The sequence below is a fragment of the Myripristis murdjan genome, chromosome 8, assembly GCF_902150065.1.
Source record: "Myripristis murdjan chromosome 8, fMyrMur1.1, whole genome shotgun sequence".
Classification (NCBI taxonomy): Eukaryota; Metazoa; Chordata; class Actinopteri; order Holocentriformes; family Holocentridae; genus Myripristis; species Myripristis murdjan.
The window spans coordinates 2,534,041-2,558,028 of NC_043987.1; the positions used below are offsets into that span (position 1 = coordinate 2,534,041).

General features: G+C 40.9%; 2 protein-coding genes across 4 annotated transcripts in view; both read right to left on the reverse strand.

Moving 5' to 3' along the window:
* Positions 1-6,410, reverse strand: part of aldh3b1 (aldehyde dehydrogenase 3 family, member B1) — a 12,125-nt gene extending 5,715 nt beyond the window's left edge. For 2 of the 3 annotated variants that reach the window (XM_030058604.1, XM_030058602.1), the window contains exons 1-6: positions 6,172-6,410; positions 2,271-2,440; positions 2,016-2,126; positions 1,421-1,541; positions 763-848; positions 47-128 (exon numbers count right to left, since the gene is read on the reverse strand). In XM_030058604.1, coding sequence (XP_029914464.1) covers positions 47-128; positions 763-848; positions 1,421-1,541; positions 2,016-2,126; positions 2,271-2,432 — 562 coding nt within the window. In that variant the 5' untranslated portion in view covers positions 2,433-2,440; positions 6,172-6,410. Of the gene's footprint in view, positions 1-46; positions 129-762; positions 849-1,420; positions 1,542-2,015; positions 2,127-2,270; positions 2,441-5,693; positions 6,001-6,171 lie in introns of those variants that run through there. The other variant, XM_030058603.1, reaches the window with a different exon arrangement.
* A 9,113-nt stretch (positions 6,411-15,523) lies between these two features.
* Positions 15,524-23,688, reverse strand: LOC115364155 (serine/threonine-protein phosphatase 4 catalytic subunit B). The gene is made up of 9 exons (XM_030058606.1): positions 23,531-23,688; positions 22,563-22,874; positions 21,282-21,333; positions 21,132-21,182; positions 19,326-19,427; positions 18,461-18,634; positions 17,698-17,824; positions 17,297-17,486; positions 15,524-16,489 (listed from the first exon to the last, which is right to left on the reverse strand). Exons 2-9 carry the CDS (start codon positions 22,670-22,672, stop codon positions 16,360-16,362), a joined length of 936 nt encoding a protein of 311 aa, XP_029914466.1. The 5' UTR covers positions 22,673-22,874; positions 23,531-23,688; the 3' UTR covers positions 15,524-16,359.
* Between the last annotated feature and the right edge of the window lie 300 nt (positions 23,689-23,988).

Consider the following 23,988-nt stretch of genomic DNA (forward strand, 5'->3'; position numbering starts at 1 on the left):
TGGAGAGTGAGTAATTTGGCATCTGATGTCTCCAGGAGGCCTTTACCCGTGTAGAAGATGTGGTCAAATCGATTCTCCAGAAGCGCCTTTGTCTCCTCTGCTCCTCCACAAACGACTGTGTAGCAGTCCTACAATGGCAATTGAGCGTCAATTGTTATATCCAAAAAGCTGAATCTCTGGTCATTGAGTTAACATCTCAAGCCCTCAAGTTGGAACTTACAGTACCATATCATGCGATGAATTTTTGAGTTTCAGTAGGTGGCACTCTTTTGTTTGTGTCCTCAACCGTAATGGCTATCACTATTTGTGCTAGCTATTCAATTATACTTATTCCTAAAAAAAAAAACAACCTTCCTTTATGCCAGAGGATTTCAAAGACTTTCCAGACTGTTTAGAGACGCTATTTATGAACTGATGTTAGGTTGAATCGCTATTGTGCCGTATCAATCAGATAAAGAGAAGCAAAATGTTTTTTTTTTTTATTTAAATGAGCGAAGCAAAATGTTTTAGATTAAAATGTCACTGTTTGAGGATTTTCTACTGACCATTTTGATGACATCACAGATTCAAGCCCTGATTTATAAACTGAGTGATATTCCAATTTAAAAAGAACATCACGTTTAGGGCTTTTCTCGGGTATTTCAACAGAAACACAAAAAGCGTAAAACATCAGAAAAACATTAAACTCACTCGGGAGATGAGTAGGTCTAAGAAAAACAGGACACAAACATCTTGCAAAGAAAATAAACCTGCATTCTTTACCTGAGACAGGTATTTGGGGATGAGCTCTGCGATCAAACTCTCAGTAGCCGCACTGACTTCTGATGGCTTGACAATCACACAGTTTCCTGTAAATACACCAGTAATTACGCTGCTGAGTTTATTTGACAGTGGCTACGTGTAACCTCCATTTCTCACACTGGGAAAAATCAGTGTCAGGTTCATCTGTTTCTATGAACCTTTGGTATATCTGTGACTACATGCCTGTTACCATGAACAATAATAAGAATAATCTTTATACTTTGACAAACAGCAGTAGAATTCTTCTACTACAGGATGAACAAATGCTCATCCTATACAAATAAAAAATAAAAATACTCCTCAGCACTGTGGTCTCTTGGGACATGATAATGTACCCATACTGCTCTGTGAGTCACACTCTATTTGCACTGCATATGGCATGGAGGGCCAAGAGGCTGCACCAGGTGATTTCACTGATTAGTCCCGTCTCTCTGCTTGGAGGTGGGGTGATCAGTGAAATCACCTGGTGGAGTTTTCGGTTGGAATGAAAACCTGCAGCCTCTCAGCCCTCCATGGCACCAGTTTGACCCCCGTGGCATATGGCATTCTTCTCTGGTGCAGTATCAACATGAATTCCGTATCCAGTTTGCCCTGAGAGTGAGATGGGAGTGGATGATACCTGCAGCGATGGCTCCAATCAGCGGTATGAGAATAAGTTGGAACGGGTAGTTCCATGCCCCAATGATTAAAACAACTCCTAATGGTTCCCTCCGTACAAAGCAGTCATCCAGCTTGACGGCCTGTGCGTGGACGAACAGACATTAGCAAATGAAAAAGGCTAAATTACATGAAAACATGAATAGAAAACAAAAAGGCATAATTGTTGGGTGGGAACCAGCAATCTCCCTGACTAAAGGGAAAGGGACCCATTTTTAAAATATTCTGTTATTTCTCTTCCCCCCAGTTGTTGTGTAGGACAGTAGTGGTGCTATGTTCCTCTCATTGTTACTAAGTGCTGGATACTGGCTGCTGCAGCCAGATGCTAACTGTTAGCCTCCTGCAATTGAGGTAGACTTCCCCCCAGCTAACCAAAATGTTGGTTAGCGAGGAAGATCACACCATTACTGTCATATACACCAGAGAGTGGAGGAAGTGATATATCTTTTTTTTTTTTTTTTTTTTAAATGAGTGAACTATCCCCTTAAAAACAAATGATGGTTGAAGTTTAATGAAGTCCAGTCCAGCCTGAGTAAATGACAAAAATACAAACCTACCAGGTGTTTGCTCACATATTCTGGCTTCATCCAGCTACTGAAGTTATCAATGGCGCAGTACAGCTCATTACGGCACATTTCGATCTCTGACAGGACTGCCTCGAATTTTGGCTGGTGATTCAGGGCAGCAATGAGAAAAGAGAAAAACCAAGTTATTCATTATTGAAAAGTACCAGACGTCAAGCATGCTGACCTGTTAGAGGCTGCTGCGGTGCTGGTGTGTGTAGAAATATATATGAACACACACTCTCCTACCTTTCTGAGGTCCTTGTAGACTGCATCTATAATCAGCTGCTCATTATCCTTGACCAATGAGAGAAGGTTGGAGAGCTGCTCTCGCCGAAACTCTTCAGGTAACGTTTTGCCTGAACGAAATGTTGTCCGTAACCTGTTGATAACCTGGCTGTGGGTGTCCATTCCTTCACCTGTTTGTGTGCACGTGCCGACACACACACACACACACACACACACACACACACACACACACACACATCACTCAATAGAAGTTCCTTTTTAACATATTTTCATTGCTAACACATTGAGTGTAGCACATCAGTTGTGACAGGTGTTAAAGCTATGTTCCAACATTTTGGGCAAAATCCCCTAGTATCTACTTCTCCAGACTGAGACAAGATATTGGGTTCTATCTCCACCTCTGTACATCCAGAGGTTCAGTTCCTATGGGTAGCATTTCCTGTTAGCTTATTATGAAGACTTGAAGTGTATGGGAGTCATTAGCATGGCTCCATCAAAGGGGAGAAAACTATACAGCAACTCTGTCTTATTTACACAGTGGATCATGTGGCTTTTAAATACATGTCTTGGAATTAAATTAAAAAAAAACAAAAAAAAAAAAAACATAACAAAGGAGAGTGGTTTCAGGAGACGTTAATTTGTGGTGGATCTTCCTATAGAGAATGCAAAGTTACTTCCAACAATCATGTAGGTGAACACATGTAGCCTCTGTTATATTTCCTGTTCTAAAAACTGTCAAGACTGACATGGTAGGGCAGTACTGCTGCGTGAGACTGCCACAGCAGGTCACATTTAATCGAGCTGGGGGAAAAAAACTGATTACAAAATATGCTTTTTCTCATTTCCTTTTTTCTTGTAAAAAAAAAAACCCAAAAAACTAACGCCCACGTGTGGAGGAGAAAGACAGGGTTAAGATTTAACCTGAGGAAATTCTTTCTCTGACATGCAGCGCCCGGGGACCACGTCCAGCTCTATGCCAGTGCCTTGGTCAGGGGCACTGACAGGAGAATTAACAAAGCATACATGTTTTGTTTTGTTTTTTTGTTTTTTTGATGGTGGGGGAAAGTGGAGTGTGTTTACATGTAAACTCCACACAGAAAGGCCCTGCCCCAGCCAGGATAATAGAAAGGAAAATGAAAAAGGTCCTTACTGGGAAAACCTAACATTTAAGCACAAAACAAAGACATATAGAGAAAATGTGGGTGATAAATGATATAGATCCTTATGAGTTAGCAGCTCATAAGCTAAAAAAAAAAAAAAAAAACACTTGGGTGGCGGCTGTCAGGAGAAAATCCAGTCCAATCCAAATGTAGTTTTAATTTTTCATTTTCCTTTCATGTATCCATTTCTTCCTCTCTTGATTATATATAAGCCATTCTTTTTTTTTCCATGAGTGACAGGTGCTAGGTAAGGGGTGGTAAACAAACCAAAGACAATTCTCAGAGGATGATGGACACAACCCCGCATGCAGCATGACATCATCTTGGCATTCTCTATACCTTCAGGAGTGCACAGATCACTGAGATAGACGGAGGGATTAATGTGTTCAGCAATTACAGTTCCATAATCTAACTTCTCCTCAAACCACTTGTTTTTTTTTTTTTTAATTCCAAAATGTGTACATTGTGTAAAGATACGTTATGTAAATAAGACAGCGTCAGAGTTGCCGTAAGGTTTATTTTGTGACTCCAATAGAGTATTTACGCTAAGTTAACACAAAAAAGCTACCCACAGGAGCTGAACCACTGGACTTACAGAGGTGAAAATGGTATCCAACACCTCCTGTCAGTCTGGGTAAGTCCAAAAAAAAAGCAGAAAAAGCCTATTTTGCCCAAAATGTTGGAGTATTCCTTTTGATATATTTGAGGTATAAAAAGAATCAAAGTAAAACATTTTTTGACACAGACTTTTTGAAGTAGTCACCCCCTTTTTAAATTGGGCTGAATGGGCCTGTGCAAAAACCTACTCCACACATCATGTATGTTCCTCAGACCTCCTTATGATCCTTAGGTTCCTCAGACCTTATGTTGTAGTTTTTGAACAACAGGCTGACATTTCTTAGTTTTCTACGACTTTAACCCTGTCTTTCTTGCTGGCAAAGCTGAGACAAGCTGCCTTATGAGCATCATGAAACCAATCTACACACACCATTCTAGTGGGTGATAAAAACGAAAAATCGAAAATTGACTTATGTTGGAATAAAGGGTTACTAGGTAATCTATGACTTCAATCAACCTTGACTGTCAGACAGTAAGGATTACAGCGTGTCTTATCTCATCCAATACAAGACTTAGTGTACAGAGGGTCTTAACAAAGTGTCTTAAGATGGTGTATTATTTAACATTCCTCCCCACGTTCATGTGTCCACTGCTACCCAATGGCTCCCTATTTATTAGCATCAGTGCCATACGTTGTAAAGTTGACTGGTACAACCGCAGAGGTGTAGCTCAGGTCAAAATGGGTGAGAGCCAAAGTCTTCGACAAGTTAGCTACCACCCATAGTTCACATGCCTTTCACAAGCTAACACAAAAAATCTCGTGTCAGTCCAGGTTTCAAAGGGTTAACTGATGTCTGCTGATGTAACCAGGGGCTGTTGGGTTAAGTTCTGTTAGCTTTATATTTCCACACTGCTGAGTTATTCACAGCAAGCCAAATATTAGTCCTACGATAGTGTTCTAGGCTATAATCCATCCAAATGTGTGCATACATGTTTCTGGTGAAAGCTGTATACACAAGAACCCGGTTCCCATTCAAAACACCTTGACATCTGACAAGCTGTGTCAAGTCTTTAGCATAATCATCAGGTGAGGTGTGGACAATATACTTCACTTAAAAAAATGATAATTCATGATACTCGGGTTATTTCCAGAAGATATTTGCTGTCTAGTTGAGCTTACATTCAAACTAGAATTGTACCTACACAGCGAGTGTATAGTATAATATGATACTGATAGCAGATTTGTTTAGAATGAACAACCTGAGCAGCTGTGACAAGGAAAGCTTAAACAGCCGTGTTCAGCTCCCACAGAGGAGTATGGGTCACTTTCATCAAGAATTGAGATTAACCAAGCAGAAGTCTGAATAGGCTTGGCCACAATGAAGTCAAATATCGCCATTGAAAATCTAACAATTTAACATTCCTTGCCCCTTGTCAAGCATGCAGGTACATGCTATGAAGAGATAAGATTTATGACATCATAGGATTTTTTTTTATTTTTTTTTTTTAAAGGCGACATACATTTAATACACTAGGCAGCTTATATGTCTAGAAAAAAGTTTAACGATTCCGAAGTGTGAAAGAACTATAAAATGTGGCATTTTAATGAAATAATGTGCCGTTTTATAGAACACCTATATGCCGAAAGTGCCAACAGACCCTCAGTCATTGATATTTAAGTATCTTGAGGTATGGGCTGTCTTACCTTCGCCGGTACGCAAGGCAGCACTGAAATGCACCTTTCTTCCAATGGAGTTTGGCGTGAGCCGGTCTCTGAACGACAGGTAACTTTAACAAATGCACTCGCTGAGCACTGCAGTAATCCGTAGTTGCATATTACATGTTACACGTTAAGTACTCTTGCCTCAGCATGGAATATTTTTGGCCCTTGTTCAGTTTAATATCAACAGCAGCAAACGTTAACGTCTACTCCCCAAGGCTAAGCGCGTCTACACCCGGTCTAACGTCTCTAACGCCCCTGCGTGCTGCTCAGGGAAGCTCCAACCTGAATCCGTCACGGGTTAACAGCAAACTTTAAGGAAACACGAAGCTGGGTGATATCAATCCGCCGGACCTACTGTTTTTTGTTTTGGTTTGGTTTGGTTTGGTTTTTTTGAACATGTTTGAATGACTTAAAAAAAAAAAAATATATCTGAATCTGAATCTTTAACGTTACAGCTCACCTGTGTTCTTCGGTCGCAGAGGATTCGGGTTTTTTTCCCCCCTAACCAGCTCACTGACTTCACTTGTCTGTCGGAGGCTGGAGAAACGGAGAGTGCGTGTTCCTGGGCGTTGTTATAGGAGCTACCAGTGAGCTTCTGGGCATGAATGAAAAGGGAATGAAAAGCTTGAAAAACTAGCTTCGAACTTGTCAGGCGAGACAGCCACGACCTTACACGGCTGTGCTAATAGTGAAATGGTGAATGGTTTCAAATCATGTGAGTGGGGACAAACTTAACCGTGGCCTAAGGTACAATTTACACAGTCTAATGCAGTTCAATGCAACAGCACTGCCATAAATTCTACTTTTAACAAAGTTTATAATATTGACATTGTGGAAATTGTGTAAATGTAATTCTATGTTTATTATTGAGGTTATAGATTGCAGAGCTCTTGTACTGGACTATATTGATTATATATATGTATATATATATGTATATATATATATATATATATATATATATATATATATATATATATATATATGTGTGTGTGTGTGTGTGTGTGTGTGTGTGTGTGTGTGTGAATGAAGTATAAACTAAACCTCATCACTTACCAATTGAGGATGAATCCTGGTTCATTGAAATAACTTCATTGGCAGAGAAAATTTTTCTTTCTTGATACCGCTGCCATCTTGAAACTCTTAAAATAGCCTAAAATATCCTAAATAACGTAAAATTGCCTAAGTCACATTTTCTTTTGACTTAGGCAAAATAAAACTACCTGAGTCACAGTTTTGACATACTCTTGATTTAGGCAGTTATACTTAAGGGGTAGAATGGCATGATCTGTTCAACTGAGGATGCTGGCGATTTTACCAGAGGTGGCCAGCATCAAGAGGAGATGATTTAGGCCAAAAACTCATTTTTAACAAAAAATGACTTAGGCAATTATTTTAGGAAGGTGTCGAAACTAGACCCACTGTCATTATTTAAACATTTGTGATTATTAATTTCAATCATTGTAGATAAATGATTTTAGATGATGTTGCAATCATTAGATAATTTACAGTTTCCCATAGACTATAAAATGCACATCCCATATAAATATAAATACACAAAGAGTAACATGATGTTCCTTTATTGAATAAGGATAAATCAAAGCAGGTAAACCATCAGCTCCTTTCAAAACTGAAGTCACACAGTGACTCTACAAGATAGAAAGCACGGAATCAAAGCATATTATACAACAAAAATAAAGACACATTCAAAGGTCTGTATGTAATACACCCTGCATGTCTGCACACTGAACTAAATGCAGGACAAATCCATACACAACAAATGAACAGACAAATGAATGGATGCAGTAGCAAACTTGTATACACACACTATACAGCACAAACGACATAAGAGGTCAAATCAATTTAAATTGAATTAAAAAAAGAAAAAAACAAAACAAATTCCTCTGCCAATGCAGGCCAAATTTAACTGAAATTCACAGCAGGCGTCTCTGCCACTGCAGGACATATTTAACTTAAATTTAGAGCATGCATGTTAACTGAAATAATTTAACACATATTGGTCCCTGAGCAGCCGACCACTGTCGTCATCAGGGAAGATGGCAGGATTGTCCCAGTCTGTGTGTGATGGCACTCTGGGAGCCCTCTCCTTCCTCAGGCAGGTCACATTGTGGAAGATGGCTCAGGCCACAGTGATGTATGCCATCAAATGGCTGACCCTTAAGTCCTGGAGACAGTGAAAGCGTGTCTTCAGGAGGCCAAAGGTCATTTCAATCCTGGCCCTTGTCCTGGCATGGGCATGACTGTAGGCCTGCTGTGCTCCCTGGGGGTCTGTGGTGTCAGGAGAAAAGGCTGGCAGGCATAGCCCTTTCCCCCAGCAACACACCAGAGAATTCACCTGTCAATACAAAATCTCATCATCACAACCTCATAAATAGAGTGACATTCTTGACACAGCCATGATGTAAAAAGTGGTTAGTAATAGAGGTTGTGTGGCTCACCTTGTGATAGGCGCTGATAGATTCCGGAGGTCCGAAAGACTCGGGAGTCATGGACTGAGCCAGGCCACTTTGCCACAACATTGCTGATCAGACAGTCAGCATTGCAGACCATCTGAAATTATAAGATGAAGACTATTAAACCAATCAACGCACATCACAAGCAGTGTACAGTGTTCATTAATTGACAATATCAAAAAGTCATGTTCACCTGAACATTAATGCTGTAAAAGGATTTCCTATTCACAAAACCCGCCTCATGGGCACGTGAGGGGGATTTTATCTTGATGTGCATGCAGAGCATGGAGCATGAGGAGCAAATATAAGGATAAGATAAGAGGAACTTTATTTATCCCAAAGGGAAATTCAGTTAAGTCAGTGAGCTCTATCTATTTGTCAAATTGTTATACAGTCTGATGGAGTTACATTTACACAATTTCACTCACATCTGCAGTCAATTTCACTTACAATTTCAGCTGATTAATAATCAGAGTACAACTACGTTTTCGGAGATGTTAATTAACTATTTGGATTGTAGGCCTAATTGTGATGGTTTCAGCGGAACAGTGAGTGTGTATTTCTGCACTACTTATGCATTCAGGCGGTCTGCAATACTTTGCCACGCTTTCTCTCGTTGTTTATAGCAGCGGCCGTGTTGCCCTTCTTTTTGATTTGATCCTTCACCTCCTCGTATGCCTCCATGAGGATTTCTGCCTCTGACGGGGAAAAGTATGCTGCTCTGGTTGCCATGGTGGATCGGTGAATCTGTGATCAATGGCGGGGTCTATTTGAGAAAGCCGCGTGCGCGCACTTATCCAGGATAGGTTTCAGCTGGCTTGATGAATCTGTGTCTGCTCATCCTGGTTTGGTCTTTGTGCAACCAATTTAGCCTGGACGCTCTTGTTTTGGATTTGTTGAACTCGGCTCAGTCACTTCTTAATCCTACTTTTGTGCAACGGGCCCCAGGATTGAACTGTTTGGCCTCAATTCCAAACGTTATGTCTGGAGGAAACAAGGCACCGCTCATCACCTGCCCAATACCATCCCCACAGTGAAGCATGGTGGTGGCAGCATCAGGCTGTGGGCATGTTTTTCAGCAGCAGGGACTGGGAGACTGGTCAGGGTTGAGGGAAAACTGAATGGAGCAAAGTACAGTGCACCCAGGACCTCAGACTGGGCCAGAGGTTCTGACTTGAACCCTATCCAACATCTCTGCAGAGACCTGAAAATGACTGTCCACCGATGGTCCCCATCCAACCTGACCGAGCTTGAGAGGATTTCCAAATAAGAATGGCAGAAAATCCCTCAATCTAGGTGTGCAAAGCCAAAGGTGCTTCAACTAAGTACTCAGTAAAGGATCTGAATACTTGTCAGTGTGATATTTCAGTTTTTCCTTTTTAATAAATTTACAAAAAATTCTAAAATTCTGTTTTGACTTTGTCATTATGGGGTAATGAGTGTAGATTAATGAGAGAAAAAATGAATTCAAAAGATTGTAGCATCAAGCTGCAACATAACAAAAGTGAAGGGGGTCTCCTGAAGTCTATGGGAGTCATTAGCCTGGCTCCGCCAAAGTGACAATAAACCTCACAGCAACTCTGAAGCTGTAAGGTTTAAAAAGTGTGTCATGTGGATTTGAAATGAGTCGTTAAAGGAGAAGTTGAATTGTGGTGGATCTACCTCTACCTTCAGCGGTGCATGCATCACTGCGATAGACGGCAGGATAAATGTGTTCAGCAGTTATGTTACTGCATCTCACTCCTAATACAAGTGCTCCTTTTACAACAGATACTGCTTCATTTGCTTGCGTGGGATCACATGGGATTTTACTAAGCAAACACACACTTGAAAGAATATTAAACAAGAAAGTGCTCCAGCGTGGAAAGTGATGTGGCTGAGGTGGCAGCCTTCACTGAACAGCAGCTGGAAACATCTGCTCAGTGTCACAGCTACAGATGGATCTACCACGCACACATGGTATCTCATTTCGACTTTCATAAGTTGGACTTTTTATCTCATAATTATGACTTACCATGGGGATTTTTTTTTGTGGGCTTCCATACAAATCTACATGATGCACTGTGTAAATAAGACAGCTCCAGAGTTGCTCTAAGGGTTAGTTCTCCATTTCACTAGGCTAATGTCACTGTGGGTGCACCTCAGGGCTTCCTTAAGATCCAACTGGCCTTCTCAGGACGCACTCCACCTTTACTTCTGTTAAACCACCTCTTGTTGAGATGACTGTGATGGTGCTGCGTACAGGTTTGAATCCACACGTATGACATGTATGCTTGTTATGATTGTATGAAAGTAAAGGGTGTCTTGGACATGATTAGATGTACACTGCTGTCTTTTTTAACTATTAACCGTTCTGTTTTAGCTCCTCCCTCAGGAGGCTTTGCCTTTTGCTAGGCACCATTTTAAATAAGAATTTGTTCTTAATCACTCAAATAAATATTAAATGAGTGAATTCAGTTCTGTGCTCTAATTAAGCATGCGTGGAAAGGAGTACACAACAAGTTAACAGTGCAACTCTCTGGAACAAAGAGGACTATGGCATGTATAGTGAATATGACTTAAATAGCACACAAAGGACTGAAAGTAGTGAAATCATCAGGGATTCAGACAACAGAGCAAAAGGCAAAAACAAACTTTAAATTTCCATAGAAATAATGAAGTTTTAGGGCATATGGTAGGCCTGCAGACACACAGAGTCTACAGCCCTCTTCATAAGATATCATTAGCACTTCATGTCATGTCCTCCAGTTGCATGCCACTGGCTGTTGGAGGTCACCTGTGTAAAGCTGTGAAAAGTGCATGAAGACAAACATCAGTGAAACGTTGGCTGTGAAGACAATCGACAAAGACCCAGAATTATGTATGAGAAACATGACATTTCATTTCACTTCATTGACATGAAATCCCTCCTGAACATGTCATATATTCCCCAGGAATTCATCCACAAAACAGTGGAAGCTCTGGACCCAGACAAGTGGAACTTGTGAAAGAGTGTCTGACATTGACAGTGGACGATTTCTCCTGTGCTCCCACTGCTGGATTTGATTCTTTTAGAACAGGCTATATGAAGCACGGGGCGTTCCAGTCTCTTCAGCTGAAAGAGATACGTCCTTTTGCAAGTTCTTCTTTATGATTCTAACATGTTTATACACATGGAGCCATTGGAAGCACTTTCACTAAACGCTTCCACCATCAGCTTTGAGTATATCTGGAAAAGTCCAAACTCAGACAATAAAAGTTAGAACTGGTTTCTTGGCTGGTTGGTATATGACACTGGAAGTTTGTAATATACAGACTTAGAAGATGAGGAAGCGTACAAGCGCGGCAAGTGTCCTCTTTGTTTGCTTTTATTGTGAACACAAAGACAGATATGTCTCGGCTGGAGGCGATCTCAGCAGACAAAACATTTCTTCATTTTCTTCTTTCTCAGCTGTTAAAAGGACGACAATGGCATCATCACTGCTGCACTATTGGGTTTGAAACACACTTGCATCAACACAGGTCCCTACAACATCACCACATTTGTTCACAAAGTCTCCGTGGGGCCTGCACAACTGCAAAAGGACATAAATCATCATGAAATCTCATAAAAACACCAGTCACCACAGCACACCATACACACACACTTGGGGTCATGGTGATGCCAATCCACTCAGCAAGGCCAGGTAGTTTGAAAACAGCATCAAATCTCAATTTCTCTCACCCCACTCCAAAAAATGGCCAGGAAAAATAATTAAATAAATTAAATAAGTAAAGTCAAATAAATATACAAAATAAATAAAACGTGTAAAATATATTAAATTAAATCAAATTAAAAAATTATAACAAGGGGTAAATTTCATTCAAATGATATGGCAGCAAAATAATATAATGATAATGACAGTATTCACAATTGTGACAGGTCCAACATGTTCATGGGAGAAAGAAAAAGGAAAAACCGAAATTTTATTAGCACAAAAGATACAGTACACATACTAACTGCATGATACATGCAGGATATTCATTTTTGTGTATTTTTTCTTTTTTCTTTCTTTTTTTTTTCTTTTTTTAAACACTATTGTTCCAGTGATTTTTGGCTTGATATGCTAATCTTTGTCCCCATGTTTTTGAAAGAAATTATCTGAGTTTGCCCAGGTTTTTTTTTTTTTTAAACTTTCCCATAATTTTGCCTTTCTTGAGTTTTGAGATTACATAATGCTGATATAATACAATTGACAACACTTTTCTCCAGATATCATTTTAATTGTGAAAACTACTGATGTTTACTACTTTTAAAGCATGAATATAATATTGAGGAATTAGTATTTTATATTTTGAGTATTTTGCAGTGAATCCTGTTCCTCCTGCCTCCTCCTAGGCCTCTTACTTCCAGTTGTCATGGATCGATTTTGATATTGATAACCTGTGTCACACAGGCTACCTAAGAGATGCAGTGAAGTGTACAACTACTAATGCCCTTGACGTTACACATTTTACACTTTGTGAAAATTTCAAAACTTAGTGTGTCAGAGTTTTCCTGTTTAAGTCAGTGAAAAAGTTGGATAAGGTGTGACAGTGTATTGCTGCCATGTCAGAAAAAGAACAATGGATTGGTAAAGCTTTGTTATAACAAGATATTTTCAAATTTTTACAACATACAAACATCACTTCATAACAAGAATTGTTTCTTGTTACAACAGTATACTATTTATCTTGTCATAACATGAAACATCTCACATTAAAACAAGATAAGTTAGTTTAAAGCAGAGGTGGATCCTGCTGATTCAGCATCATCGTGGCCCCAAACAGTGTTTTGCATGGTTTCTACCGAGCCTCCGATCCATTCATCCTTCTGTCCAGCGCCATACATTTTAAAATCCTTAATGTTGAAGCCTCCGCATGACAATATCACCTCAATAACAGCAGGAGCTTGCTAGGCCTTGTGTGGAGCCATTCCTCAGTTTATCAGTTCTCCTTGTCTGCTCTCGTTTCCTCATACCTTGTTGTGCACCTATCCAACCATGTAGATATATCTACATAGTTGGATACTGATAAAAGCCCGTATAAGGTGTGTGTAAGGCTTCAGGAGCAACAAAGACAGTGTGTATCAACAGTCTGCAGATAGAGATCAGGTGTAGAGCGGCTGCTAAACATTCTAAAGAAAAACTTCCATGAAGAAGTCAACATCCATTGTTGGCACACTGCACATACTGAGGAAGGAGCGGGGCTTGGACACAATAAGACAGCTTCCCGACAGCTGGCCGCCTGACAAGATGTGACCCAGTTACTACACTGCACCAAGACACAACTGGAGTTTTTAGTGTTTTGTTTTTGTTTGTTTGTTTTAGCTATGGGTGGTAAAAATGCCAGCGAGGTCCCATGTAATATACTGTTCTACACAGAGAAGTCATGTGAGGTCATTTCATGGGTTCTTTAAGGCGTGGTGCGCTGCAGCAGTGTGCACATCAGTGTAGCCCAGGATCAGCCCTGTCCAGCTGTACTGCACACCATCCTAAATGAAGGCCAGCAGGTTCTGTGAATCTGAATGCAACTGAATGGAGAAAAATGTTAGAACACAAATCAAACGCTGTTGGCAGGAATGCTGGCAAGGATGGATACATCAGACATTGCTGACACACCAGAGCCTGGATGGCCCTGCTGTGATTCATTTCAAATGAGCCAAGTAGAGGTGCTTTTTGATCCTGACCTTCCTCAGTGTCCTCACCTGCTCCAACCCTTCAGGACAGGACTCCTACTACCACTGTTGAACTCGTATGTCTTCACAGCATCCATGATGTACAAACAATGTTCCACAAAGTAGGAACAAACCAGGTCGCCAGGTAACTTTTTAAGTGTTATCAGCTGTATGTTATTAGCAAATAACATACATGACTCAATCAATCCTGACCCAATGTCTGTGGAGATTCTCAGTCATCCAGGTCATGATATTCAAGTAAAGTTAAAATCAAGGCCAACTGGACTTGATAGGTTTTTGAAGACGTTTCACTTCTGTCCATGAAGCTTCTTCAGTTCTGACTGACTGGCAGGGAATCCCAGGTATTTAACCTCTGTGGAGTTGTTATCAGGGTCACTGATACCACTAACATGTAGGTGCTCCTGGGTGTTAACCATCATCACTGAGAGTCTTTGGAGTCACCTGACTTGTGGATACCCTAACTGGACTTTTGTGAAAACAGCCACAAGAACCAGGAAGAAGGACAACACCACTGAAGGGGAGGAAAAGGAGCCCAGATGCCACAACATGGTCCTGCCTTATGTGGCTGGAGGATCCGAGAAACTCAGGAGGATCTTTAACAAACACCGCATCCCTGTGTTTTTCAAACCCAGCAACACATTACCAGCAGAAACTGGTCCATCCGAAAGACGGCACACCCAAACACAAGAGAAGCAACCTGGTGAATGCAGTCCAATGCAGGGAGGACTGCACAGAATTATACATTGGAGAAACTAAGCAACCATTAAACAGATGCTTGGCCCAACACAGGAGGGCCAACTCCTCAGCTCAGGACTCTGCAGTTTACTTACACCTGAAAGACAAGGGGCACACTTTTGAAGACCATAATGTACATATTCTGGACAAGGAGGACAGGTGGTTTGAAAGAGGAGTGAAGGACGGCATCTATGTCAAAGAAGAGAAGCCATCACTCAACAGAAGACGGGGCCTCAGACACCACCTATCCCCCATCTACAATGCTGTCCTTTCAGCCTTTCCCAGGAGATTGAAAACACCAATCACACTTGACCTCATGTCACAACGGTCAATCACATCTGGCACCAGGTGACTCCAATGATGAACACCCAGGAGCACCTACATATTAGTGGTATCTAGCACCCTGATAACGACCCAACTGAAGTTAAATACCTGAGATTCCCTGTCAGTCAGTCAGAACTGAAGAAGCTTCTTGAAGAAGTGAAATGTCTTCAGAAACCTACTATCAAGTCCAGTTGACCTTGACTTTAACTTCACTCAAATCCTAACCCTACTAGTCAGGTTTGTTTCACATATTCAAGACAACATCTGTAAGACACAACATCATCTTTGTCCCAGCTATCTGGCAAACGTTCTAATCCTGCTTTGTGACATACCCCTCTGCACCAACAGGCAACCTGTTGACCAAAAGCTGGTTGACATCAGCAATAAAAGAATAGCAGGATAGGATGAAAAAATTAAAGATGTACTCTAACAATCTAAGTTAGACATCAAAAGGAAAGCAGCTGACATTTTGGAACCGGCAAACTAAAATTTGAAAATAGCAGACACCAAAAAGTCAGATTTCATGAGCCTTAGCTTTGTTAACAAATATTTAACACTTTGCCACACCATGAAACCACACATGAAAATAGAGGAGCATTGATACAAAAACTTTATTCTCACAATATCAAAATTGACAGATCTATGGAGACTTAGATTAAAGGAATTAAGAAGGGGAAAATGTGAATATAGTGACTCCTTTTGGCCAGTCATTTCACTTCTGTAATGATTTCTGATGCTGCAGAGCAGCAGCACTGACTATGTTAAATAGTGTCACACAGAAGACAAAGAGAAACATACGATATTAGCCAAGTGAAGAGGGGGTTCATTTTGCATTTAATCCTGGTAGCAACAATTATACAAAAATCAAAAAGAAAAGCAATGTAAAAGAATGAATGCATTCAAGAAACTTCAATGAGAAATTCAGAATCTTTTGAAGTCTGCATATCTTGGAAAAAAAAGAAAAGAAAAAAGTTTTGACTCCTTCCAAGTACCCCTAAAACTAAGTGACAATGTTCATCATGTAAAAATTCTACAGGGGTGGTGAGAGGGAGGGTGTCATATCTACAGAGAGAGAGAAAAAGGGGGGCCAGAGATGTAAATGGAAGGAGACTGAGGCTGAGAAACAGAAGAAAAAAAATCTGATGGCCATTTTATAGAGCTGAAGAAAAACTACAACAGTCATGGGCCCAGTTTCCACCACGCCCCTTAACCTTTCACAGTGACTGCTCTGTCAGGCTTGGGCAGTATGGCAAAAATCCTTCCTTTCAACGCGGCCGTGGATAAAGCTTAGAGGGGTTAGCAGGTTTTTCTGTCTTACTGCTCTGAGCTGACGCTGACAGAGCTGTCAAGCAGGAGGCTGCAGGACAGCTGGTGGGAAACAGAACCGGAGAGTCAACACGTGGTGGCTGCCTGCTCAGAGACGTCACAGGAAGTAATCGGCCACTGGCTTCTTGGAGGGGATACCTCTGGTCTCCTGTGGTGCCGCTTCAAATATGATAAACTCTCGCTGTAGGTGCTCGTCCAGTTCCAAGATGGCTGCCACGTTTCCGCATCTGGTTATCAGAGAGCAAAGATTAAATGAATAAATAAATTAAATAAAATATTCAAGACTCCTGAAAACTTTTTAAATGCTATCAAGATTGTATTTAAGGCTCTAACTTTAAGTACACAGAAACAAGAAGCTGAGAAAACTAGACTATTTCTGATTGAACAAAGCTGATGAAAGTTATCAAACTGTACATGGGCAGTGTAAGAGTTGTTCAAATATTTAAAACTTACAGATTTTAGCATGGCTTAAGCATTTTTTTTTTTTACACAGAGTGGAATTTTTGTCAACAGCCTTGTCCATTTTTGATCCAGGAAACAAAATAGAAGCTTGTGTGGCTCATTTGTACCCCATGAAAGCGGAGGAAATTCACTTGATTTTTCCTTCAAAAACTTGGGGAAAGGTTACGGAAAAGTTTGTATTAGCAAAAAATGACCAAGTATTGGCTCAGGAGGGAGGGTGAATACACATGCATCCAACAGATGCATTTGGATTAGGGTTAGTCTTAATTGCTTGTGTCAGAACAAAAAGAATTTTGCACGCTCAAGGCAACCTGCATATTGTGTTAATCAAACGGTAAAAAGCCCAATAAATTCAATATGAATTCCAGGTTGCAACACTGTAAATGACTGCTGTATATTGTTTATATGGCATGAATGTATGTATACTGTGCACTTCAAGGATCAGGCTTAGCGTTAATATCAAGGAAGACTTCATGTTCCCTGATATTAAGATGCATAAAATAATGGTGTTATTTGATCAAGGTACTTGCTGTACATTCAAACAGGGGCTATGTGGCTGTTCTTCCACTTACCTATAGCAGTAGTTGGGTGCCGACCAGACGGTGAGCACCGTCTCATTGAAGTGCCACTTGTAGCCCTCCATGACCAGCTGGTGGGCTCGGCAGATCATGTGAATGTCATTGGCAGCGTTGAACTGGGCCACCACGTCGCTCCCAAATAGGTAGCCAGCACCCCTGGGACTGACCCCCCACCCCGTGGTGTCTGAGAACAGGGAGACAACTGTCAGGTCTGAATTATTTCTAATTCATGCACACGCACATGCAGCGTGTATTAATGTTTTTCTTTTAGCACTATTCTGACTTAACGATTTCTTTTCTAGAGGTCATGACCCCACTACCCCTGAAACACAGACTCATGTATCACTTGTGAGCATGTGGGTCAATACAGCAGAACTAATGCTGACAGGGTTTACCTTCAGGGTCTGACCACAGGAGGTCACACATGGGCCCATCGTGGGGTACTTCCTGTTTCCTGTCAATGGTTCGGATCTGGTCCAGTGTCTGGATTGAGGGAGAAAGGCCACCGTGCACACAGAAGATCTGAAGAAGAGCGGGAGAAAGGTGTCAGGATGACCTCTTACATGACAAGATTTAATGTTCAAAAAGATCAACTCAAGCAGCCACCAGCACAAAGCGCTTCAACATACTCCTGGAGTGCCATTCTTTTCATTGCTTCACAGATGACTTGTGGTTGTGTGTGTCATGCAAATTTCTACAGACAGGCTTCCGCTACAGTCCTGATTAAAATTTGCTTGACTTTTAATTACTTTGCAAGTATGAGAGCATCTATGACCCAGAACTCTTCTTTCCTGTTTGTCAATGTTTAGCGATCTGGTTTCCTCTCTAATTTGGCCAAAAACCATCTAATCTGAGGAATGGGTGCAGCCATTAGGGATGTACTCAACAGAATTTCCTGAACTGAATTACGTTCAGCCTTTCAAGGCAATAATTGGACCATGTGTATCATCCACTTTTATCCACCTTCCAGATCAAGCCAGTTGCAAAGTGTATTTCCTATAAGGTAAGCCATAAGTAAATTCCCTAACTTCCCCACAGAAGTTCTTCCAGTTCCCTGGCTTTCTCCATCTCCAACACTCCTCTACAACTTACAAGTCAGTGATGAGTGGCAAGCCTGCACTCCAAGTGTTCATGATTCTGAAAGGGTCTGCATCTCACCTTTCCATCAATAATGGCGGAGAGGGACAAGTAGTCAAATATCTCAGTGCAGTATCTCCAGACGGTGACTGAGCCGTACTTGCGGAGGCACTCATCATAGAAGCCGTAGACCTGTGTGATCTGCCGGGACTCATGGTTCCCCCGGATCAGCGTGATCCTGTCTGGATACCGCACCTGAGGAGCACAGCACAACACAAAATGGAGATGAGGAGGAGAGGCCACACAGACAGGAGCAGCAAGGTTTGAAAGCAACACAATATTAAACAGTATAATATCGTAGAATATCTAAACAACTATAATCCACACATTCAACACAATGGCAATAAGTGTTATTGGGAGCAGAATTAGTCTTTCTATGTCTGTTTTCTGTAGTCCAAAATCAGACTGAGCTTAACAAATGTTACTCTCTGAATAGACCCAAAAACAGCATGTTGAGTAGAATGGTCCCTAAATAAAACTAATGTTCAAGGTATTTTAATCTATTTAGCACAGCATTTACTTGAATACAGTCCTAGTGACAGTCAGTATTAACCCATTTTTGAAGTTTTGACTGTTTGTTACTTAACTTGAAATTTATATATTAAAGATGTATAAGCTGTGTTTTCCCTAACGCCCTTACTGGAGGTTACACTACAATTTATCAGTTTATGACGCTTTTTACTCTGTGAATCCACAGTGATTCTACCCTTCTGGTGAGATTCACGCTTCAGCTTAAATGCCAAATCTAAGTCTTAAAGATAATCTTGGTTAATAGTTCAGAAAAACCCAATTTATTCAAGTTCATTCACTAAAAATAAGATTAGAAATGCTCAGATAACCACATCATTAAAAACAGCCTCAAAGCGATACAGAGATGCCTTAGTACCTTAAGAGCTAGCAACAGAAGGAAGGTCTCCACGCTGTAGAAACCTCTGTCCACAAAGTCACCCATGAAGAGATAATTTGTCTCTGGAACATCTCCGCCAACCTGCCACATGGAAAGATTACAATGAAATAGTTCTAGTGAAACCAGAGTGATAGTGATATACCACCACACTGGAATCATACACCTGTCACACCACTCAAAGGAAAAGAGACTACTCATAAATATATCATTAATACTGACTCCTGTGATGTGTCCACAGAGATTCACAGTGATCACACAATCTTTTTTTTTTTTTTTTTTTTTAAATTTTTACATTAGCTGTAGTGTTGCCCCTATGGCAAGTTTCTTTTTGAGATGTGACAGCAAACCTTTCCAAAGCATTACTATCATTTAAATCATTAGCAGAACCTACACAGGCCCTATCCTCACTCTGACAACACAATGAGTGGAGAATCTGCAAGCACAACCATGGTTAGATGAAGTGTTGAATACTCATTGTGTTCTTTACATCCATAAAAAATGCCAGCTCGGATTAACTCAGATTTAGATAATGACTCATTGTGATGCCTGTCTCTGCTTAAAGGCAAAATATGCCCCTAGTACTAGAACCAGTTATCTCGATGACAAAGTTGAGGCTCATAACAAGGTTAAATGCAGGGATGTCATACCCATTTCAATATGACTTAATATCTGACTAAGCAAAATCACCTTTAGGTGACAATATTATACATAGCTAAGTCATGTAAAGAAAATAAGCGCAGGCTTACAACAAGATTTGCAGCACACACCAAAACAATTCAAGGTGTGTGAAAACTAAGAAGCTAGGAAACACATATTACTCTTAAGCCTTTTTGAAAGACAAGTTGTCGAACTTAACTTTGAATCGTTCTCAGCATTTTGGCTAAATTAATATTCAATCTCCTGAATTTCAGGAAAAGTAGGAAGGGAGTACTAGAAAAAAATAATTTTATCTTGAAACTGCTGAAGAGTTAGTGAAGGCTGGGTTTATTAGAACCCAGGACCAAATTATCAACCAGTTACAAACACTGGAGTAGTTGGGGCATAGACCAGCAACCATGATGTAATGTTTCATCTCCAGACTCGTGCAAAAGCAGGCTGGTTCAATAGTTATCACCTTTGTTCCAGGTACATGGTATTGGCTCAAGAGTTGTGGTTGAAAAAAGGTATTTGAGTGGTGGTGTTTTCCCACTGTTGATAGTTTATACTTGGCAGGCTACTTAAGACATGGGTCCACTACTCCTGTATGTGATTTTTGTTCTGTTCACATCAACAGTGTCTTCCTGACTTTACAAACCACCAATAGTTGGCTATTATCAATATTATCTGTGACTCACGCCAAACTACAGAACAAACTTGTAAAGTTGCCAAGCCACCTTGACCTAGTGTGGGTGGCTTTTCTCAGCAGCAGGAGTCTGACAGCCAGCCAATCCAGGCAACTTGCCCACAACAAGAAGGACCTCTTTCCTGGGAGGACTGATAATATGAAATTTTCTATCATCCCTGCTTTTTGTCTGTACTGGCTATGCTTCAGTTTTGTTCCAATTATGTCAAAATCAATCTCTAGTAAAGGCTCAGTGGGGCTCACCTAGCCAGATCTGTCTGGCACTGCCTACTCAGTTTAGAAAATAACAAAATGAAAGACTGTTTAGTATAAAAATTTCCCTGCGGAATATATCGACATGTCAACTTGTGAGATCAAGGCCTGAGATGTGTTTCATACAGCAGTGAACTGTGAGTAACAAGGCAGTGGAATCATGCAGAATTTTTGAGGGTAGGTGAACTTACTCTAAACAGCTCTTTCAAGTCATAGAACTGCCCGTGTATATCACCGCACACCTGTAATGCAAAGAGATAGCAGATACACATGAAAACAAGACATTTAGTTGAAACACTGTCAAAATGTTACACAGTATAACGCTAGACAAGGTTACTCACTGTGACAGGAGAGTCTACTCTCTGGACATTACTTTCTTCAACCAGAATCTCTCTGAAAACACACACACACAAATTAATATGATTTCCATCCAGCTGAACTGTGTCAAATTTACCAGTAGTGTAGCAATTTCAAAAACTAGCAGCTGAACATGAAGCAAGTGTGGCTCAAAAGAACCACCACAGAATAAAAGTCACTGAGATATTCAGTTGACAGAAAAAGCTTTGATTAGCATGAATAAAACATGCAGAGACTCTACACACCAGGCACAAAATGATGGTGAATATTTCACACCAGAATGATTAGGACCTTTACCATCTGCTATAAAACATTAAAATACTTCAACCTATATATAAGAACCATTCAAGTGGTGAATTTGTGCAGCTGCTCTTCCTGTTCACAAATCTTTAAACAGCTGTCGGCAGTATGGTTGAAGTTAAATTTGCAACAACTGACTGCTTGTCTGCGTTTCTGATAAGATGATAGGAACTAGGGCTGGGACGATATGTTTATCTCCCGATTCGATACTGCCACGATACTTGGGTGACGATTCCATATGTATTGTGATCCTTAAGTAATACTGCAATTCAATATTACATATTTCAATATTATTATTTACTGTGATTTTTTAAATTATCATCTAGTTTGTGACTGCAGTTTCATGACGATGTGATTATCGTAATGGTCACAATAGGTTTGTACATTGACGTCAAGTTTCAAAAATGCTCTGACTGCAGTGAAATGGCTGCATTGGGGGCTAACATCATCACACATGAATCAGATGTGGCTCATTGAATCCACAAGAGTCTCAGCTTTCTAGTCCAACTCCAAGACTGTTTAGGCCCCAGTCTGCACAAACACACCATTTTACAACAGGCCACAAGAACACGTGTGGACTGCAGGGTTTATGGCCCAAACTGCATGGGATCAGCAGAAGGTGGGCATGTCTGCAAAGAGGAGAGCCGTGTCTGCCCAGAGAACCCATTTTCATTCAGATCTGGAGGTCAGAGGTCAAGGGACCCCACTAAAAATGCCCATGCTAGTTTCTCCCTTGCCAAACTTTAGCTTAACTTTAGAGCAATATCTGGCCCTTTGTTGACAACCTAGCATGGCATGCTTGGTGCTAAGGGATTTCTGAAGTGATCGAGTTTCACATGATAATGATGTATGTTTAATTAATTTTATATAAAAATAACTCAATTAAAATTTGTTTTTTTTAATTGCAATACTAAAGTGAATTGATTTATTCCCCACCCATAACAGGAGCCCAGATCATCCATTACCTAGCTTTGGCACACAGTGCTTTGACTTCATTTTCCTTGATGAGCTCACAGCGTCTTAGCTGCTCTATCTGTCGGTCCAGGTCACTGATGTCCCCCATTGTCACACACATAGGGAGAGCTGCTCACACACTCCAGTCACACACACTCCTCTTCTGACACACCAGGACACAGTAGAGCCGCACGACAAAAACACTCTTTTCCTCCACAAACACAGACGCAGACAGCCACAGCAAACCCCCTCCTGGGAATCAGGCAGGCCACTTCAACTCCTGCACGTCAGGCACTTGCTGTCAGGATGTCCAGGAGAAGGAGCTGTACGAAGAGACACCAGTATTCAAACACCATTCAAACGTTACAAAACTAACAGCATTCAAAGCAATGGACAAACATGTCAATGTGTACGTAAACCGCTCGTGAAATAACAAACAAGGTCTCCGCCAAATATTTTGGAAACTTGTTTAAAACAAAAAGGTCAGCGCGGAGATAACTCCCGTCATCTTATGAAGAAGAGAAGCGAGCGAAACCAAGTTATGCCACATGTGTGATATTATCGGCCAAGTAACGTTAGGGCCCCGGGGTGTAGCTCAATAGCGAGCTTCGCTAAACACTAGTTAGCATGTTAGCTAACTGCTAACGACGTAACTGAAGAGTTGGGTCACATCCGTCCAGTCGGCGAACTAGTTCAACCGGAAAATTGTTACCGGGAAGGTTACGGCTAATATCCGCTATCTAGCAACTACACCGAGGTGCCGTGCTTACGAAATTACGAAAAATAGCTAGTGAAATAACAGACACTGGCTAAGGCTGTCTAAGAACCTGGCTAACCTGCTCCGGCTGCCGCTACGTAACGTTAGCGCCGTTCGACTGATTTTATGGGCAAGCTAGCAGGCTAACTAAGTCTAGCAAGCCATACCAAAGCGATTCACAGTACACTTAAAAATCGACTAAACAAAAATTCGAGTCTCTACCGTTGAGTGGGTGATAGTAGAGTTTCGAGAAACAAGCATCAGTATGTTTCATTCCGTGGATTATCGGTTTCTTTCTTCGTCCGCCGGCCCTCCCTTCTGCCTGCTTCACCGGTTCACTCCTGATGAACGTGAACGGCTTGACTACAACTTCCGGTGTCGGGAACGCGCATTGCGCACTCCTGTCTTGGGAACCTAGGCGTGCACGCGCTTGTCCCTCAGCAGATTGTGGTTTGACTTCAGTGTTGTAAAGTCAAGGGAACAAAATTTGGCAGCAGTAGAAGGAAATAAAACAAATGCAAAGTCTTATTGCTTTTATAGCTAAAAGTGGCTATGAGAAATAGTGCTAAACAACCCAGATTTACTGTAAAATACAGCTAAAAAATATTTAAGTACACATGATGAAACTATTCAACACTGAAAATCATTTTCATTGGTGATAAACAACTAATTTTAAGAAC